This window comes from Coenobita brevimanus, chromosome 78 (assembly GCF_032717465.1).
Source record: "Coenobita brevimanus isolate Jiangsu-jjx chromosome 78, ASM3271746v2, whole genome shotgun sequence".
NCBI classification, from domain to species: domain Eukaryota; kingdom Metazoa; phylum Arthropoda; class Malacostraca; order Decapoda; family Coenobitidae; genus Coenobita; species Coenobita brevimanus.
In genome coordinates this window covers 5,607,327-5,623,403 of record NC_137031.1, presented here as the reverse complement: position 1 = coordinate 5,623,403, position 16,077 = coordinate 5,607,327, and the positions used below count along the sequence as shown (strand labels likewise).

Genomic DNA, 16,077 nt, shown 5'->3' with positions numbered 1-16,077 from the left:
AGTCCCGGACTTCTACGCTCCTCATGGGGCAACACAGGATTAGATGATGTATGTATGTATGTATGTATTGGTGGTTGTTATTGTTGTTCTGGCTGCTGTTATTGTTATCGTGATTACTGCTGTTTTGGTTATTGTTGTTATGATGGTTCTTGTTTTTAGTGGTTGTTTTTGTTGTTTCAATGGCTGTTATTGCTTTGGTGTTTTTTGTTGTCTTGGCCGTTGTTGCTGTTGTTATGGCAGTTGTTATCGTTGTTTTGGTGACATTTTTGTTTTGGTGACTTATTGTTGTTTTGGTGGTTGTTCTTGTTTTTATGGTGGCTATTGTTGCTTTTGTGGTTGTTTTTGTTCTTCTGGTGTTGCTTTTTGTTGCTCTGGTGTTGCTTTTTGTTGTTATGGTGGCGGTTCTTGTTTTGATGGCTATTATTGTTGTTTTGGTCCTTATGATTGCTGTTTTGACCACTGTTCTTGTTTAAGTATTTCTTGCCATTTGATGATCATTCTTGTTGCTTTGGCGATCATGCTGGTGACCTCTCATGACCCCGTGAGGCAGAAGTGGGCAAGATGGTGACGTCGGATAAATTTGATGATCTCCTCACCAAACTGGGCACGGGATGGTGGAATGTTATGTTCATCTTCGCTACTGGATACTGTGAGTATTATAGCTATGTTTGTCTGTTCATCTGTCTGTCTTTCTGTTGATCTGTTTATTTGTCTGTTCAGACATTTGTATCTGTCTATCTTTCTGTCTTTCTCCCTGTCTATCTGCATGTCAAGCAGTCAGATTTGTTGATCAGTCAGTTAATCAAATAAACAATCAACAGATCATTCAACAATGTCTGTCTATCTGTCTATCTATTTATGTATCTATCTATCTACCTATCCAGTCACACATTAGACCTTTTTTAACATATTTCTTCCTTATTAATCCATGCATTATATAGCTTATTAGAGAGAGAGAGAGAGAGAGAGAGAGAGAGAGAGAGAGAGAGAGAGAGAGAGAGAGAGAGAGAGAGAGAGAGAGAGAGAGAGAGAGAGAGAGAGAGAGAAAGAGAGCGCACTTGCTCTTAACTACACCTACTTATCATATTTTTATCTAATTTATTTTTTATCTTATTTATCCATGTGCATTCCCTCCTTTTTTACGTATTTCCCTTCGTCTTTACTCCCAGGGAACATTCACATCGTCTCCAACGCCCTGTCCATTCTCTTCGTAGCCCCTGCCCTCAACCACACCTGCGTACCGCCCAATAATGGATACCCGCACAACTCTATCACCTTTAACCCCTCCGGCAGCAATACCACCAATGTGTATGTACTTCCAGGCATGAGTAGATAAGATAGATAGGTAGACAGACAGAAGGACAGATTGAATGATAGATAAGGAAAATAGATGACACACACTCACCTTTTCCGCCGTCAACCCTACTGGCACCAACATTACCACCAGCGTGTATGTATTTTCCAGGCATGAGTAAATAGTTAAGTAGACAGTTAAGCAGTAGATAGATCGACAGGTAGACAGACAGTTAAGAGATAAGAATGAGGATACACGGTCACCATAACCACCTTCAACCTCGCCGGCACCAGGATTACCACCGTGTACGTATGTTCATGCAAGAGAGAGATGGACAACCAGACAGATAGGTCAATAGATTTAGACAGATGGATAGGTAGATACAAGATACACACGTCAACTACAGCCAACTACAAACACCGAGCCATAGAAACGGAATAGGTATTATAACCTACATGTGACAGACGAGACACAGATAGGGCAAAAAGGGAGGGACAGACAGAGGAAGGGTATTTCTCCTTAGATACCAGACAGATAAGACACAGACAGGTTAATAAAAGGAAGGATGGACAAAGGAATGAGAATTTTTACTTACAGATATGACGATAGGATAACAGAGGTAGGGACAGACAGAGAAATGCATATTTTAACCTAGAGATGTGAGAGATAAGACAGAGATACTTAGATTAACCCTTTCACTACGAGGTTGTATTATTTCCATCATTATTCCTACCACCCGAGAATAAGCTTTAATGAAGGGGAGACATCTAGCAGTGAAGGGGCTAATGAAGGCTGTATCTAACGCTTCCAGGTCGAAAAGTCTCCCGTAAGGTCGACTGGAAATAGTAAAAAGAACTTAGCAACATGTTCCTGGATTCAAAGGGTTAACTCCTCCCCGATATGGGTTACGGGATCCTAACGTTACCTTACTTGACCTCTGTCTCGACTTTATTTAACCTCCCTTCCCCCATCCCTTACTCCAACTGTACCTCCTTCCCCACTCCCACTGCCATCCCATCACCCACTCCCACTGCATCCCCATCCCCCACTCCACACCACGCCAAAATCCCCATCCCCCACTCCACACCACGCCAAATTCCATTCTATCCGTCCCCACTTCACCCTACACCTACCCCAACTCCATCCCCACCTCCATCCCCACTCCACCTTACCCAATTCCCGTTCCACCCTATCTCAGCTCTACCCAACCGTGACCCTCACTCCACCCCATCCACACCTCCACTCCTCTCCGGTCACAGGGTCTAAAGTGGAGGATGGTTATATAAGCAGATAGGAAGAGTTTATGAAATCGCTGGGAAGTGAGGGATGCTTTAATAAATATTGTAAGCGAACTTATCATGGAAATATAGTCGCACCATCCGTAAAAAATGATGCACAAGCAAGCTGGCTCATTAAATAATTTCGTAATTTGAAGGTGTGTATTGGCGGCCATCTTTGTGTGTCACTTGGGTGGCTGAATCGGTAGAGAGGCGGCCTGCAGTCCAAATGGACCCAGGATCGAATCCCGGCTGGGGCAGGGAACAGTTTAAGGATTTGAATTTCCTAAAAAACAGACTTTCCTGATCTACCAGATGACCCGCCGACATGTCGTAAAATTACCTCCGCTAATACCAATACACCAATCCTGTATGAGACAGCCCTAGCATGTATTCAGTATGGGTGGTGGGTGTTAGCGCCGAAGTGGTGACATGTGGAGGTGTAGGAGTGTCAAGAGTCGGAGCGATTAAGTATTTGAATAAACTCGTGACATTTACTCTGGTGGGAAACCGCGAATTCTAGTGGAATCCCAGTATTTATCACTCAATTTAACCACCACATATTCACCCGATCGGGAGTGTTTTTCAGGCAATTTTTCACTATTTCATAAGCGATCGTCTTTGTGCGCGACATTAACCTCCGCCTGAGTGATATTGTGGGTGTGTATCGCTCACACTCATTGGTCGTTAGCAAGTGCGGCCACGACACTCGCCTCTCTCCCACAATTTGAATCAATCAAGGTTTGAGCGCCGCGGAAGCAGGTAGTGTGTGGCAGCGTCCTTCCTCAGTAACAATGCCCAGTTCCCCCCGCCGCCATATTCCCACCTAGCGTGATTGGCGAGAGGCTTAGCGTGTGCAGTGTCCTTCCTCAGTAACGATGCCCAGTCATCCACTTAGTCCACTTTTCTGACCAGTATTTCTTTTCGTTTTTTTCCTAGGTTTAAGAGTTAGCTTTTGAGTGAGCGAGTGAGTGCGATCTCCTTATTTTGAATTCATTTTGAAATGTAACATAAATTCATTTCTTTGTTATCAATAAATTTAACAGTTATATTTCTTGAGCTTAATGTAATGTTAACTCGTGTTTTATTTCTCCATAAGCTTATTCTAGTTGCAGCTCCTAGCTTGCATAAACGCTTTGCTATTCATAACTGGTACTTAGGCCAGTCCTTTTGTATTAAGCTTAAAATCCGTTGTGCAACCAGGAGTTAATGCATCAGCAAGAATCTGTTATCATTAATAGCATTAGTTATTGATTGTCAGGGGTGGAGTCACTTTCTCCAGAGGCCAACAGTACTAATAAACAGCATTTGTGAGTAATTAGTCTCTGCTGTGTACTGTTGAGATAGTTTATTATTTCTCGTCCTTAGAGAATCGGCGAAGTAAGCCGCATAAAGTAATCATTGCTTGATTTTCACAAGACAATTCATTGTCCTGTTCATAAGTATTATTGAATAAACATTCGTTAATATTGTATACGCAATGAAAAACCCCGTGACAATTGGCGACCTCGCCAGGATATTAACTCTTAGCTCTAAGGTTATTCACGAGATAATACTCACTCGTTCATACTTAGGTATTTATCATTAAAGGCTATAGGCACTGCCTTCCTGGTGATTATTGATTCAGTTCTATTAATTTATGTAATAGTTTTCACAGTCAGTTGTATGTTTAATTTTCTTTCTTTACCAGTTTAACCCCTTAAACGTGGATTGCCGCGTTTGCAATGCTCGCCAAAAAGGACATAGTGGCGGAACGTCGCGTTTGCGATTCGAGTTAATTTTGAATAAACGCGGGCAAGGATGTTCCAGCTGGTATTGTCTATCAGTACCACCACCCTTTAGCTACAATTAGCATACTTTACCTTTGTACTTCTGACCTCCGTTGTTGCCAAGTATCGGGTTTTTCCCCCCTCCCCCCCACCACGGCCCGGCCAGCCTGGCTGTGATACATGGCATCGCTCTGACTGCTCAGAACTGTAAATCTGCACTCTCCTCTCACAAGCAGTTTATGCTAATAGGAAACGCTTGTTTCCCCAGTTGTAACACCAGCTTTTTTTCGCACGGTTTGCCCCTGTTTAGCGTCAGTTTACTGCAGGCTTTCAAAGTGACATTATGGCGAGTTCTAGCTCTTCCGAGTCAGTGCGAGCGGCCGACAGGAACGAGAATAAAGTGACGGGCGTAAGGGAGAATAAAAAGGGCACCGCGGTGATCTTTTGGGAAGTAATATGATTGAAAATAATGTAGTATACATGTTTTTAGCTGTGAAAATGGAAATGTTTGTTGAGTGATGGGAAGACCGCCACCGCGCTGCATGTCGGCCGTACGCTCTGTTGATTTTAGCCTTATTTTCAGTGCTTATTGTACAAATACAGATTCCAAACTACCTGTACGCTGTAGTATAAAGTTTACTGTGACAGAATGAGGCTGTGGTAGAGGGGAAACCGGGTTGCTGGAGGTGTGAAAGTGAAGATTTGGTTACCCAACTTTGCAAGTCTCCAAAAGTCCTTGAGTAGTCCACGAAGGCTCAACACCTGTCTCTGGAGAAAGCTGAATGTAAGTACTATCTGCCATACCAAGGGGTTAATCTCTGATTTTTGGCTAATATTTTCCTACAGGTACTCAGACCGCGATAGAACCCGGCCACTCGGGGGGTGTCGGCTGTCCATGGCCGCACATTAGGGGTTAATTAGATAATACTGGTCACCACTAACCTGTGCCTATATTCTTTATTCTCGATTATTGGCATCTTTCTCTGATAAAATTGCAGTCAGTACTGAGTTGCTAGTTTACTTAGATTGAGTTAGCATCATGCCTACCAGCGTCTATGTACAGGAAGCTAAAGATAAGGGGCTTACAAACCCAACTGAAGTAAAGAATTATATCCGGTCTCGGCTTAGTCACAAGCAGCAACGCGAGAGTGATGCTCGTGAAGAGTGTAGAATCCAACACAAACACGAGCGAGAACAGAGCGAACACAAGCAAAAACAACGCGAACTCAAGTTAGTACAAGAGCGAGAACAACTCAAATACGAGCGTGAACAACGAGAAGATGAATGTGCTGAGCGAGAAGCACGCAAAAGACATGAACTTGAAGTGTTGAAGCTCAAACGAGATTCCTTGGCTTCAGACACATCTGGTGCAGCTGGCCCAAGCTCCACGAGCGCTATCCCTGCACATATTATGGCGACCCCACACATCAAGCCTCTCCCATACAAGGAAGGCGAGCGAATCGAGCCATACATAGCCCATTTTGAAGACGTGGCTCAGCTTTACCAGCTGGATGATGCAGCTAAGTGGCTTCAGTTTCTTAGCCTGTTTGAGGGCCCTGCCCTTGATATTCTCCACAGAATTCGTGGAGACAATCTCACATATGAGATGATGAAGGCCCCACTCGTCAAAGCGTACGGTCTCACAGTTGACGACGCCTAGAGTCAGTTCATGAGGGTGCGTTTACAGGAAAAAGAGACTGCTGTTCAGTTTCTTGACCGGCTTACTGCTTACTTAGATGAGAGGATGGAGAAAGATGAAACACCTTCCACGTGTGAGGGGATAATTGACCTTATGCTGCGCACGCAGCTAGCAAAGTCGTGGCCTACTGAACTTATGGCTCAGCTTAAGATCTGCCAGGTAAGAGATTCCAGCCAAATGGTGAAGAAGGCTGACGCATTTTTCACTGCATATGGGTACCAAACTCGCAAGCAGCATACCTGACACAGGAAAGCTGATAAATCTGGGAAACCATCTCAGACTGAACCCCAGCAACAAGGCCGTTCTCAGAATAATGGCCAAGGTCCAAAACCGCAGAGGAAGGACCAGGGGCAAAACACTCAGAAGCCTGAGTGGAAGAGATACAACAGGTATCCTAACCAGCAGCAGTATCAGCCACGCAATCGACCGACGGGACAAATCTTTTCATCACCAGCCCTTGGAGCCAGGAGGCTAACACAGCCTTCATTCCTCAGCAGCACGGTGGTGTTGTCCCTGGCAGTACGGGTACTTCCCCACAGTTCACTAGTCCCTCAGTGACAGTGAACACCCCTCCACAGATGGCCAATGCTCCATCTCCGCAGGCAGTGAGTACGACCCCTCAGGTATCTAATTCTCAGGGCACCATGTTTGCTGCATCATTTATTCAGCACCCTAATCAGTGGCTAGCTGCTTCCTCCACAGGCCCTCCCACAGGTGACAGTGCCTTCCCTATTCAGCCAGGGTTTGTGGGAGGCATTCCTGTGAAGGTCCTGAGAGATAATGGATCCTCAGGTTGCTCTGTGAAGCAGAGTCTAGTTCAGCCTGAGCAGTACACAGGTCGACAGATCCAAGCTAACCTTATCGATGGACCAGTGAGATTGTTCCCTGAGGCATGTATCCAGGTGGCATCTCCATTTTACACTGCTACGACAGTTGCAGTTGTCATGCCAGAACCTTTATTGACCTAATCATAGGCACTATTCCCGGTGCCAAGTATAGTTGCACCGAAGATGACGCTACTCAGACTTCGGCTGCAGAAACACGAGCCATGCTCGAGGCTGCAAATTGTGTCACCCCAGTGACCATTGAATTGCCGTAAGATCTGATGTGTAGCCAAGTTGTTGTTCAAGAACAACATTCTGACCTGACACTTGCTGCTGTGCGAAAGAAACGAAAAGTAGAGTGATAAAGTATTCACAGGGAGGTCGAGCCAAGTTCCTTTGTAAACAAGGACGGCTCTACCGTGAGTCGAGAACACCCGAGGGTGAGGTTTGACTGGAGTTTGTCGTTCCCGCCAAGTACCGCCAAGCAGTGTTAGAATGGGGTCATTGTTCAGCCTCAGGAGGTCCCATGGGCAAAAGGATAAACCCAGGGCCATATCCGAGCTGACTTTTTCTGGCCAGGGATGGGACAAGAAATAGATAGTTTTGTGCGTTCCTGCAATGTGTGTCCACGTACCACTAATCAGGGACATGTCCTTCCTGCGCCGTTTGATCCCACACCCATAATCTCTGAAGCAGTTGAGAGACAGGGCAGTGGTAATGTAGGTGCAGACCTGATGTCTCGCCTGCTAACTGCTGACTAACACGGGCAACTGTTGTATGCTGGGTTCAGTAAGACAGGCGTTCTCAGAGATTTGAGTAATCCAAGGACCAGCCTGGTTCCCAATTAAAAGTACCAGTAATTGCTGATGTCTTGCCCGTTGGTCCCACAGGACACAGTATGTCCAGGGCCTGTACATACATGTATACCATAAGTTAAGGGGGAAGTTCGAGAACCCCGCAGAAACAGTCCGAGGCTCTGTATGAATTACCTTGTGGAACGTCTCGAGCTGTGGGCCTCTCTCAGAGGATTCCCAGAGAATGCATATTATCCACATGAGTGTTCACATCCACGATGGGTGTTAAAATGTGACCTGCCTAAGATTGCAAAGGGATTCTCAGCTTCCTGTTATTAGTCGTAAGTGTAGAGTTAGGTTAACCAGTAAACTGCCCGTTCTAAGAGATTTGAGTAATTCAAGAACTGACACGTTTCCTGGTTAATAATGTTAGGAACTAGTAAACTGCCCATTCTAAGAGATTTGAGCAATTCAAGAACTGGCACATTTCCTAGTTAATAAGCATTAACCAGTAAACTATAAGGGTCCTGAGAGATTTGTGAATCCTAAGACTACATTTCCTGATTAATAATGACATAAGTACTGATTGCTAGGCAGAGAGAGAGAGAAATGCACTTTTGATGCTCCATCTTGATTCCTTTCGGAGGTGCAGCTGGCGGGTGCAGAAATGCCATGCAGAACAGCTGATCATCCCTGACGCATGCTGCCGCCTCTTCTCTTCTGCCTTGTCGTCATCATTTATTATCAATTTGCATTATGTAATTTTACACATAGATACAGTTACACCACAACTGTCATACCTACACCGTGTATTACATACATCATGCTACATAACAATTAGTTGTTCATGTAAATTTAGCGAACTTTTCACTCAGTTTGACCTGAGTACAGGATTTTTCACCTTCGTCACAGAGTTTTTCCCTCAAGCTTGCTTCTATTAATGTAAATACGAGTTTTTTTTTCACTCACTGGCGACTGTGACTTTCTCATTGTAGCAGGATAGCACACACACACCACAGTGTGAGTCTTGTGTGACTGAGTTAGGATTTATATGTATGTATATTGAAATTTCTTTCTTGAGAAAAAAATTTCATCTTTCATGGGGTGGAATGTCACGAGTCAGCGCGATTAAGTATTTGAATAAAGTCGTGACATTAACTCTGGTGGGAAACCGCGTATTCTAGTAGAATCCCAGTATTTATAACTCAGTTTAACTGCCACATATTTACCCGATCGGGAGTGTTTTTCAGGCAATTTTTCACTATTTCATAAGCGATCATCTTTGTGCGTGACATTAACCTCCGCCTGAGTGATATTGTGTGTGTGTATTGCTCACACTCGTTGGTCGTTAGCTAGTGCGGCCACGACACTCGCCTCTCTCCCACAATTTGAATCAGTCAAGGTTTGAGCGCCGCGGAAGCAGGTAGTGTGTGTGGCAGCGTCCTTCCTCAGTAACGACGACCAGTTCCCGCAGCTGCCATATTCCCACCTAGCGTGATTGGCGAGAGGCTCAGCGTGTGCAGCGTCCTTCCTCAGTAACAACGCCCAGTCATCTGCTTAGTCTACTTTTCTGACCAGTATTTCTTTTCGTTTTTTTCCTAGGTTTAAGAGTTAGCTTTTGAGTGAGTGAGTGAGTGCGATCTCCTTATTTTGAATTCATTTTGAAATGTAACAAATCTATTTCTTTGTAATCAATAAATTTACACGGTTCTTTTTCTTGAGCTTAATGTAATTTAAACCCGTGTTTTATTTCTCCATAAGCTCATTCTAGTTGCAGCTCCTAGCGTGCATAAACGCTTTGCTATTCATAACTGGTACTTAGGCCAGTCCTTTTGTATTAAGCTTAAAACCGTTGTGCAACCAGGAGTTAATGCATCAGCAAGAATCTGTTATCATTAATAGCATTAGTTATTGATTGTCAGGGTTGGAGTCACTTTCTCCAGAGGCCAACAGTACTAATAAACAGCATTTGTGAGTAATTAGTGTCTGCTGTGTACTGTTGAGAAAGTTTATAAATTCTCGGCCTTAGAGAATCGGCGAAGTAAGACGCCATAAAGTAATCATTGCTTGATTTTCACAAGACAATTCATTGTCCTGTTCATAAGTATTATTGAATAAATATTCGTTAATACTGTATACTCAATGAAAAACCCCGTGACAAGGAGGACTACTGGGCCTTGGGATAGGTCACTGCCCCCGAGAAATAGGCCCTGAAGCCTTTGCCCAGAGTCGGACACGTAAAAAAAAAAATAATAAAAATAATATGAAAATCCAAAAGACTAACCAAAAGATACACATTATAAAGCTGTATCTCGATTAAGTACTTTATTAAAAATCTACTTACCTACTTCATTATTTTTATATGACCATTCAGCTAAGAGATACCTATGTTATATACATACACACACGCATACATACATATATTCATATACATACATACAGTACATACATACATCACTGACATCATTAAATCTCCGATGTATGTACAGTAAATCATTCGTTGTTGACTTGCTAAAATAAAAATTTCTTGTGTGGTTTTCTGTTTTGTGAAGGCGAGTGCAGACGTGTGAATCATTAATGCAGATCGCGTTGTATTAAGTTTTAAAAAGTCTGCCTTCTTGTTCTCACAGATACCCCTTTATCTCTTAAGGCTGTCCTCTCACCTTTTTTTTTTTTTAGATTTATTTTTATACCTTTGATGCCCATAGTGTCTCTCTCTCTCTCTCTCTCTCTCTCTCTCTCTCTCTCTCTCTCTCTTCTCTTGAAGCTTATCGTACATGTACAGCGTACGATACTTCTGTCCATTTTACCTGCATATTTTTTCCTTCTTTTATACATCTCCTTCTTTCTCTTCCCCATATGTCATTTTATCATTCTCTGTCAGCAACGTATTTTATTTGTATATATTTACCCTGACGTTTTGTTTCGAACACTCCTCCCCCCCCCCCCACGCCCCTATTTCTCTTCTCTGTCTCTAGCATTCCACTTTTTTCTTTCTCTTAAAATCTAGTAACGTTTCCATTGTTATCAATTTTTGATTCCTTCATGCCGATGACTTTTTTTAATATCTGCAGCTGCTAGGAAATTCTGTATCGCTTCAGAGAACACATTAGTCTTGGTGGGATTAATGATGGTTGTATCTTTTGACAAGGCACTCCACAGCTGAATATAATCGCCATGAAGAAGCTTAGAATTACCTTAAAGAAGCGTCACTGTAGTAATTAGGATATAAATTTTCTAATGCCCCCCTTTTGCCTGTTTCTCCCATTATTAATGGATTTGGGCAAGAAAGGGATTTACGGCTATTTCTCGTAGAGTACTTCACAACACCCAGAGTTCTGCAATAATAGTCTGAGTGATGATCGTATGTCTAACAGAACGAAAAACAACCAAATAGAAACAGAAAACAGAAAAAAGTGACCGTGTTTGAGGGATCAAATAAGTGATAGTCCTCTGTGAACTCTTTACCTATCTCTTGTCGCTGCCGAAATACTGAAGGTTATAGTTGGCTTATTTAGGGACTATCTAACTTCTTCCATGGTGAATGACGGTTGTATAGCCCTTTGGTTCACCTTGATAAATACTTCTTAATTCTACAAAAGCTTATGGCAGTAGAGATAGCCTAAATGCAACTCTGCCATTTCAGAAACAACTGCCGCTACTACACGAATGACACTGAAGGAGGCGGGTTTGAGGAGAAGGCCTGCAGTGACTGGATATACGACAACTCCACCTACACCCTCACCCTCACCTCCCAGGTACTACACACTCTTCTGCATTACACATTAAACAGGTCCAGGATAATCTGCCTGTATATTGGATATAGTTTTTGTGATTCAGTAGCCGAGTTTTCTTCCTTGTACTAATGCAGGCGTATACATATATGACAGACCTTGACAACTTTTATTTCATTTTGCAACCTGTTACTGTACAGTAGTAGAGTCAAGGAGAGTTCATTTATTGTTTTACGGTTCCACTATGTCTACTTTATACATAAGGCATGTCCATTACTTTCTCCTTGACACATCGAACTAGAGAATCACCTATGGGCAAAAAAAAAAAAAAAAAAAAAAAAAAAAAAAAAAATCCTTCTTCAGCTTAAGAAATATTAGCCAAAAGAGGTAAGTTAGCAGCAGCAGAGGTGAAATCTTCGGCGATCTTTTGTACCTGATTTACATAATAAATATTAATATGACAGATGCATACTGCTGTAAAGGAACGCATAATTTTTCATTATTAGCTCCTTCGTTTCGAGATTCTTGTCTTGGAAATGCCTCTGAACTTATGTACTAACAAATACTAAAATTAACGAAAGATCATGATAGCGAAGTAAAAAGACGCATTACAATTAGATGGAAAGCTATCGGTAAACATAGAGATATTATGAAAATTAGCTTGCTAGTTTGTATGAAACGAAAAGTATATAACGAATGTATAATTCCATCTATGATGTATGGTTGTGAGAACTGGAAACTGACAAAATCAATGGACAATAAAATAATCCGTTCTCAGAGAGCAATGGAAAAGTCAATGTTGGGAATATCTTTAAGAGACAGGAAAAGATCAACTCGTGTGAGAGAGTAGGCTAAAGTCAAAGATAATATAGAAATTATAAAAGAACAGAAATGAAGGTTGGCAGGCCATATACCAAGAATAAGGGATAACCGATGGAGCAAGAGGCTGACTGACTGGACACCAAGAGATTGTAAGTGTAGCAGAAAAAGGCCAGACAGGAGATGGAGAGATGAGATAGAGAAATTTGCAGGGAAAACGTAGCAAAGATTGGCTCAGTCAAGGAATTTGTGGAGAAGGTTGGGGGAGGCCTTTGTTCAGCAGTGGACTAGTTATGGCTGATGATGATGATATATATATATATATATATATATATATATATATATATATATATATATATATATATATATATATATATATACAGGTAACGCTCTGCTGTTGCAATCTTCCATCTGACGAAGCACATACTCCCCATCTCCCTGCACACCTAACAAAGCGCATAACTGCTCTTACCTCCCCCTGCCTCGGTATAACAAATAGGCATTGTAACTTAAAAATTTCAGTAGTTTGTCCGTGATACTAATGAAGTTATGAGCAAATCTGATGAAATTATGACTCTTTTTTTTTCTTTCTTTCTTTTAGGCAGCCAATTTTTATGACTACATAGTAGCTACAGTCATGAGACTTCATACATAATTGGATATTCATATAATCACTTACCATGTACAATTTCTGCTTCCTTGGCTTACAAATTGCAAAGTTTTAATTGAAAATGCATTGGGCCCTTCAGTTTGCTTGTGCAGGTCGCATTCAAATCTCTGAGAATTACATATGTTTTCTTTTTCTTTTTCATTATTAAAAGAAAAAAAAAACTACTTAAGGGACAGCATTCTATCTATTAAAAGGCACAAGTTCACTATAAAACAAATAACTCTGTGAAATTTCATGGCTCTTTAGCGAATATTTTCTTAGCTCTCGCCCAGAATCAAAACCTCTACGCCACCTATTGAACATGTTGATCCCAGTGGTAACAGTACTCTCCTCTGACTTCGTCAGGTGGAGGGTAAAAATTCATTGGGTCTTTCAGATTCCTTGCACAGGTTGCACTGAAATCTCTGAATTTTTTTTTTTTTTACTTAAAAAAAAAAAAAAACTGCTTAAGACTCAACATTCTACTTATCAAAAGGCACTAGTTCGCTATAAGAGACAAAGCTATGTGAAATTTCATGACTCCATGGTGAATACTTTCTGAGTTCTGGCCTGGAAACGAAATCTTTATGCCACCTATTGTTGTTGATCTCAGTGATAGCAATAGCCTCCTCTGACTTCATCAGATGGAGGGTAAAAATGTATAAACATAGTGGTCTGTAAGTGGTACTCCACTAGAGACTCAAATGGTGGTATCTTATGTGTTGTGGGGACTGCTTAGTCTGTTAGAGTGGGCGCGGTTGTGACAGTGAGGGAGGATATGAATAAATGATGCAGAGTAGACAGCAATAATGCTGAACCGTACCTGCAACACACGAGAAATTGCCTAGTAGAGTGGAAAAGGAGTTTTCTGTATGGACCACACTGTATATATAAGGTATTAATTATGGACAGTACAGTGGATTTGTGGTGCTGGAGAGGGACACCTTTAGGTGTCAGCACCAATATACCTGCTTATACAAACGTAACCCAGCTTCCTCCCTTCCCACTGAAAGGGGGATTGCAGACTGCAAAAGGGCAGCCTTAGCCTGCAGTCCACTGGCTTTACATTCACATAAGCCTTGGGATGCAGCTACTAATACTATAGGTGATTTGTGTCCCGCTCTTATGTCAGTTCGATCTGGTGTGCTCCAGGGAATACATCCGGGCCACCTACCACAGCTTCTACATGTTTGGCACCTTCTTCGGGGCGCCCATCAACGGCCTCACGTCAGACAGGTTAGCTCACGGTTCCACGTCAAGCTTTACTTATTTACATCCGTCCAGCAGCGTTTCTGTGTTTTCATTAGCAGACATAAGTATTACAAAAAAAAAAAAAAAAAATCAAGTGATCCAGTATGCCCATGCACACGTTGTTTGGGACAGGTAAGAATGTAGATCTTCGTCTTTTTTTCTCTTTTTCTCCTCCTTGTGGGCATGGAGGAAAAAAATCCTATTTGTCTTCTTCTTTACATACAGGTTCGGGCGGAAAACAACGCTAAGCCTGGGGGTTATGACATATTTCTTGATCGCCATATCCAGCTGTTGGCTCACCTCCCTCCCGGTCATCCTCACCTTCCGTTTCATCCTCGGTTTCATCTGTCCTGCCATCTTTCAGACTGGCAACACCCTCGGTTAGTCCGTATCTCCAGTACGTTATTTATCTGTTAGAAATCCTAGAACCAGTTTATTGCCATCATAACCCCTTCACTGCTTTGACGTATTTGATTATTTTTCTTCCTATCTCAGACAAATTTACTAGACTTGGAGGAGACTTTTGGAACTGAAACGATAAAATACACACACACACAATTAGAATCCAATAAAGTCTTCACAACGAGGGGTCTTTCTGAAGCTGAACAGTCTAATATAACAAAAAAGCAAGCTCACTGGAGTGAAGTGGCTAAAAAGTTCACGCTTCTAAATTGCTTACATTGAGTTAACAGCCTTTCTCAGATGATTATGTTCTTTTCAGATATTATAATTTTAGTAATGTGTATCTTGATCCCTAGTGCTTTGTATAGTGCTAGAGGTATGTGTAATTCCAAGTACAGATCCCAAATTGCAGATTCAGAAAGGTGAGACATATTCCATCATCATTATGTGTTTTACAAACTATGGAAAAAATAGATAAAATTAATAATAATAATAATAATAATAATTAGGGGTTATCTACACTTCCACGCACGCAGTTTTAGCAATACATACAGTCATGAGCAAATGTTTATTGACATTTCTCTGCCGTGTGAGGCAAGGGAAGGTGTTACATGAGTTATTCTGATGTGAGAGCAAAATGAAACAGAGAAAGAATGGAAGAGGGAAGGACGTCCTCTATCGCTTGGGGAGAAATGAAAAATATGGAAGGCAGGAGACAATGCTGGTAGAGGAGTGAAGGAGAATATTTGCTCCTGGCTGCATCCTAACCCCTCGTACTTCTATACAGCACTGGAGGTATGCGAACCCAAGTACCGATCTATCCTGGGCGCGCTGACGTCTTTGCCGTGGGCGATCGGCACTATGATTTGGGGCGGAGTGGCCTACCTCATCAGGGACTGGCGATGGCTCCAACTGGCAGTTAACATACCCGGCCTTCTCCTCGTCCCCATTCTCGTGTAAGTTTTTTTTTTTTCATTTCTTTATTTCTTTTTGGGTCATGTTTTCCTCTAGACTTGGTAAGAGTTTAGGCTTTGCCAGGTATTTAGTTCCTCGCCTTCTCATCGTCCCATACTCGATTTCGTTGATGATTCAATTAGAAATTAGCTTTTGACATGCTTCTAACCCGGCACGTCCCGGCAAATTTTTCACCAATGACCCCCCCCCCCCAATCCCGGGAGATTTTAGAAAAGTTTTTTTTTTGCCTAAAATCTCCGCTTTTTATGAGAAACATCGAAAATTCAGAGAGAAAGTGCTCAGTTCAGTTTAGAAATACAGTAGAAGTAAGAGTACCTTTACCTTGTTACCGTGTTCTCTCAGGCCAGTCTCGAGAGAAAAAGTTTTCTATGAGAGGGGTAGCTATTTCAGGCCATTCATAACTGGTTAGATATTTATTTATTTTGTACGAATTTATATGTAGTACAAGAGTATATTGGTTTTCAGACAATAATATAGGCAATATAAGCGTTGTTCACTCACCAAAAACATCAACTTATGGCACCATCTTTTACGACATTCCTGCCTCATCACTTCTGCTTTCTTCTTCCTCTGGCTTATTTCTTCCTTTG

The 16,077-nt window shown here is 42.0% G+C and overlaps 1 protein-coding gene across 1 annotated transcript in view; it reads left to right on the top strand.

Annotated features, from left to right (window-relative positions):
- Positions 1-561: 561 nt before the first annotated feature.
- The window catches only part of LOC145408652 (organic cation transporter protein-like), a 32,277-nt gene continuing 16,761 nt past the window's right edge, over positions 562-16,077 (top strand). Inside the window, exons 1-6 of the mRNA XM_080279335.1 lie at positions 562-649; positions 1,170-1,308; positions 11,304-11,415; positions 13,992-14,095; positions 14,336-14,490; positions 15,300-15,468. Of these exons, the coding sequence (XP_080135461.1) occupies positions 562-649; positions 1,170-1,308; positions 11,304-11,415; positions 13,992-14,095; positions 14,336-14,490; positions 15,300-15,468 (767 nt within the window). The remainder of the gene's footprint in view (positions 650-1,169; positions 1,309-11,303; positions 11,416-13,991; positions 14,096-14,335; positions 14,491-15,299; positions 15,469-16,077) is intronic.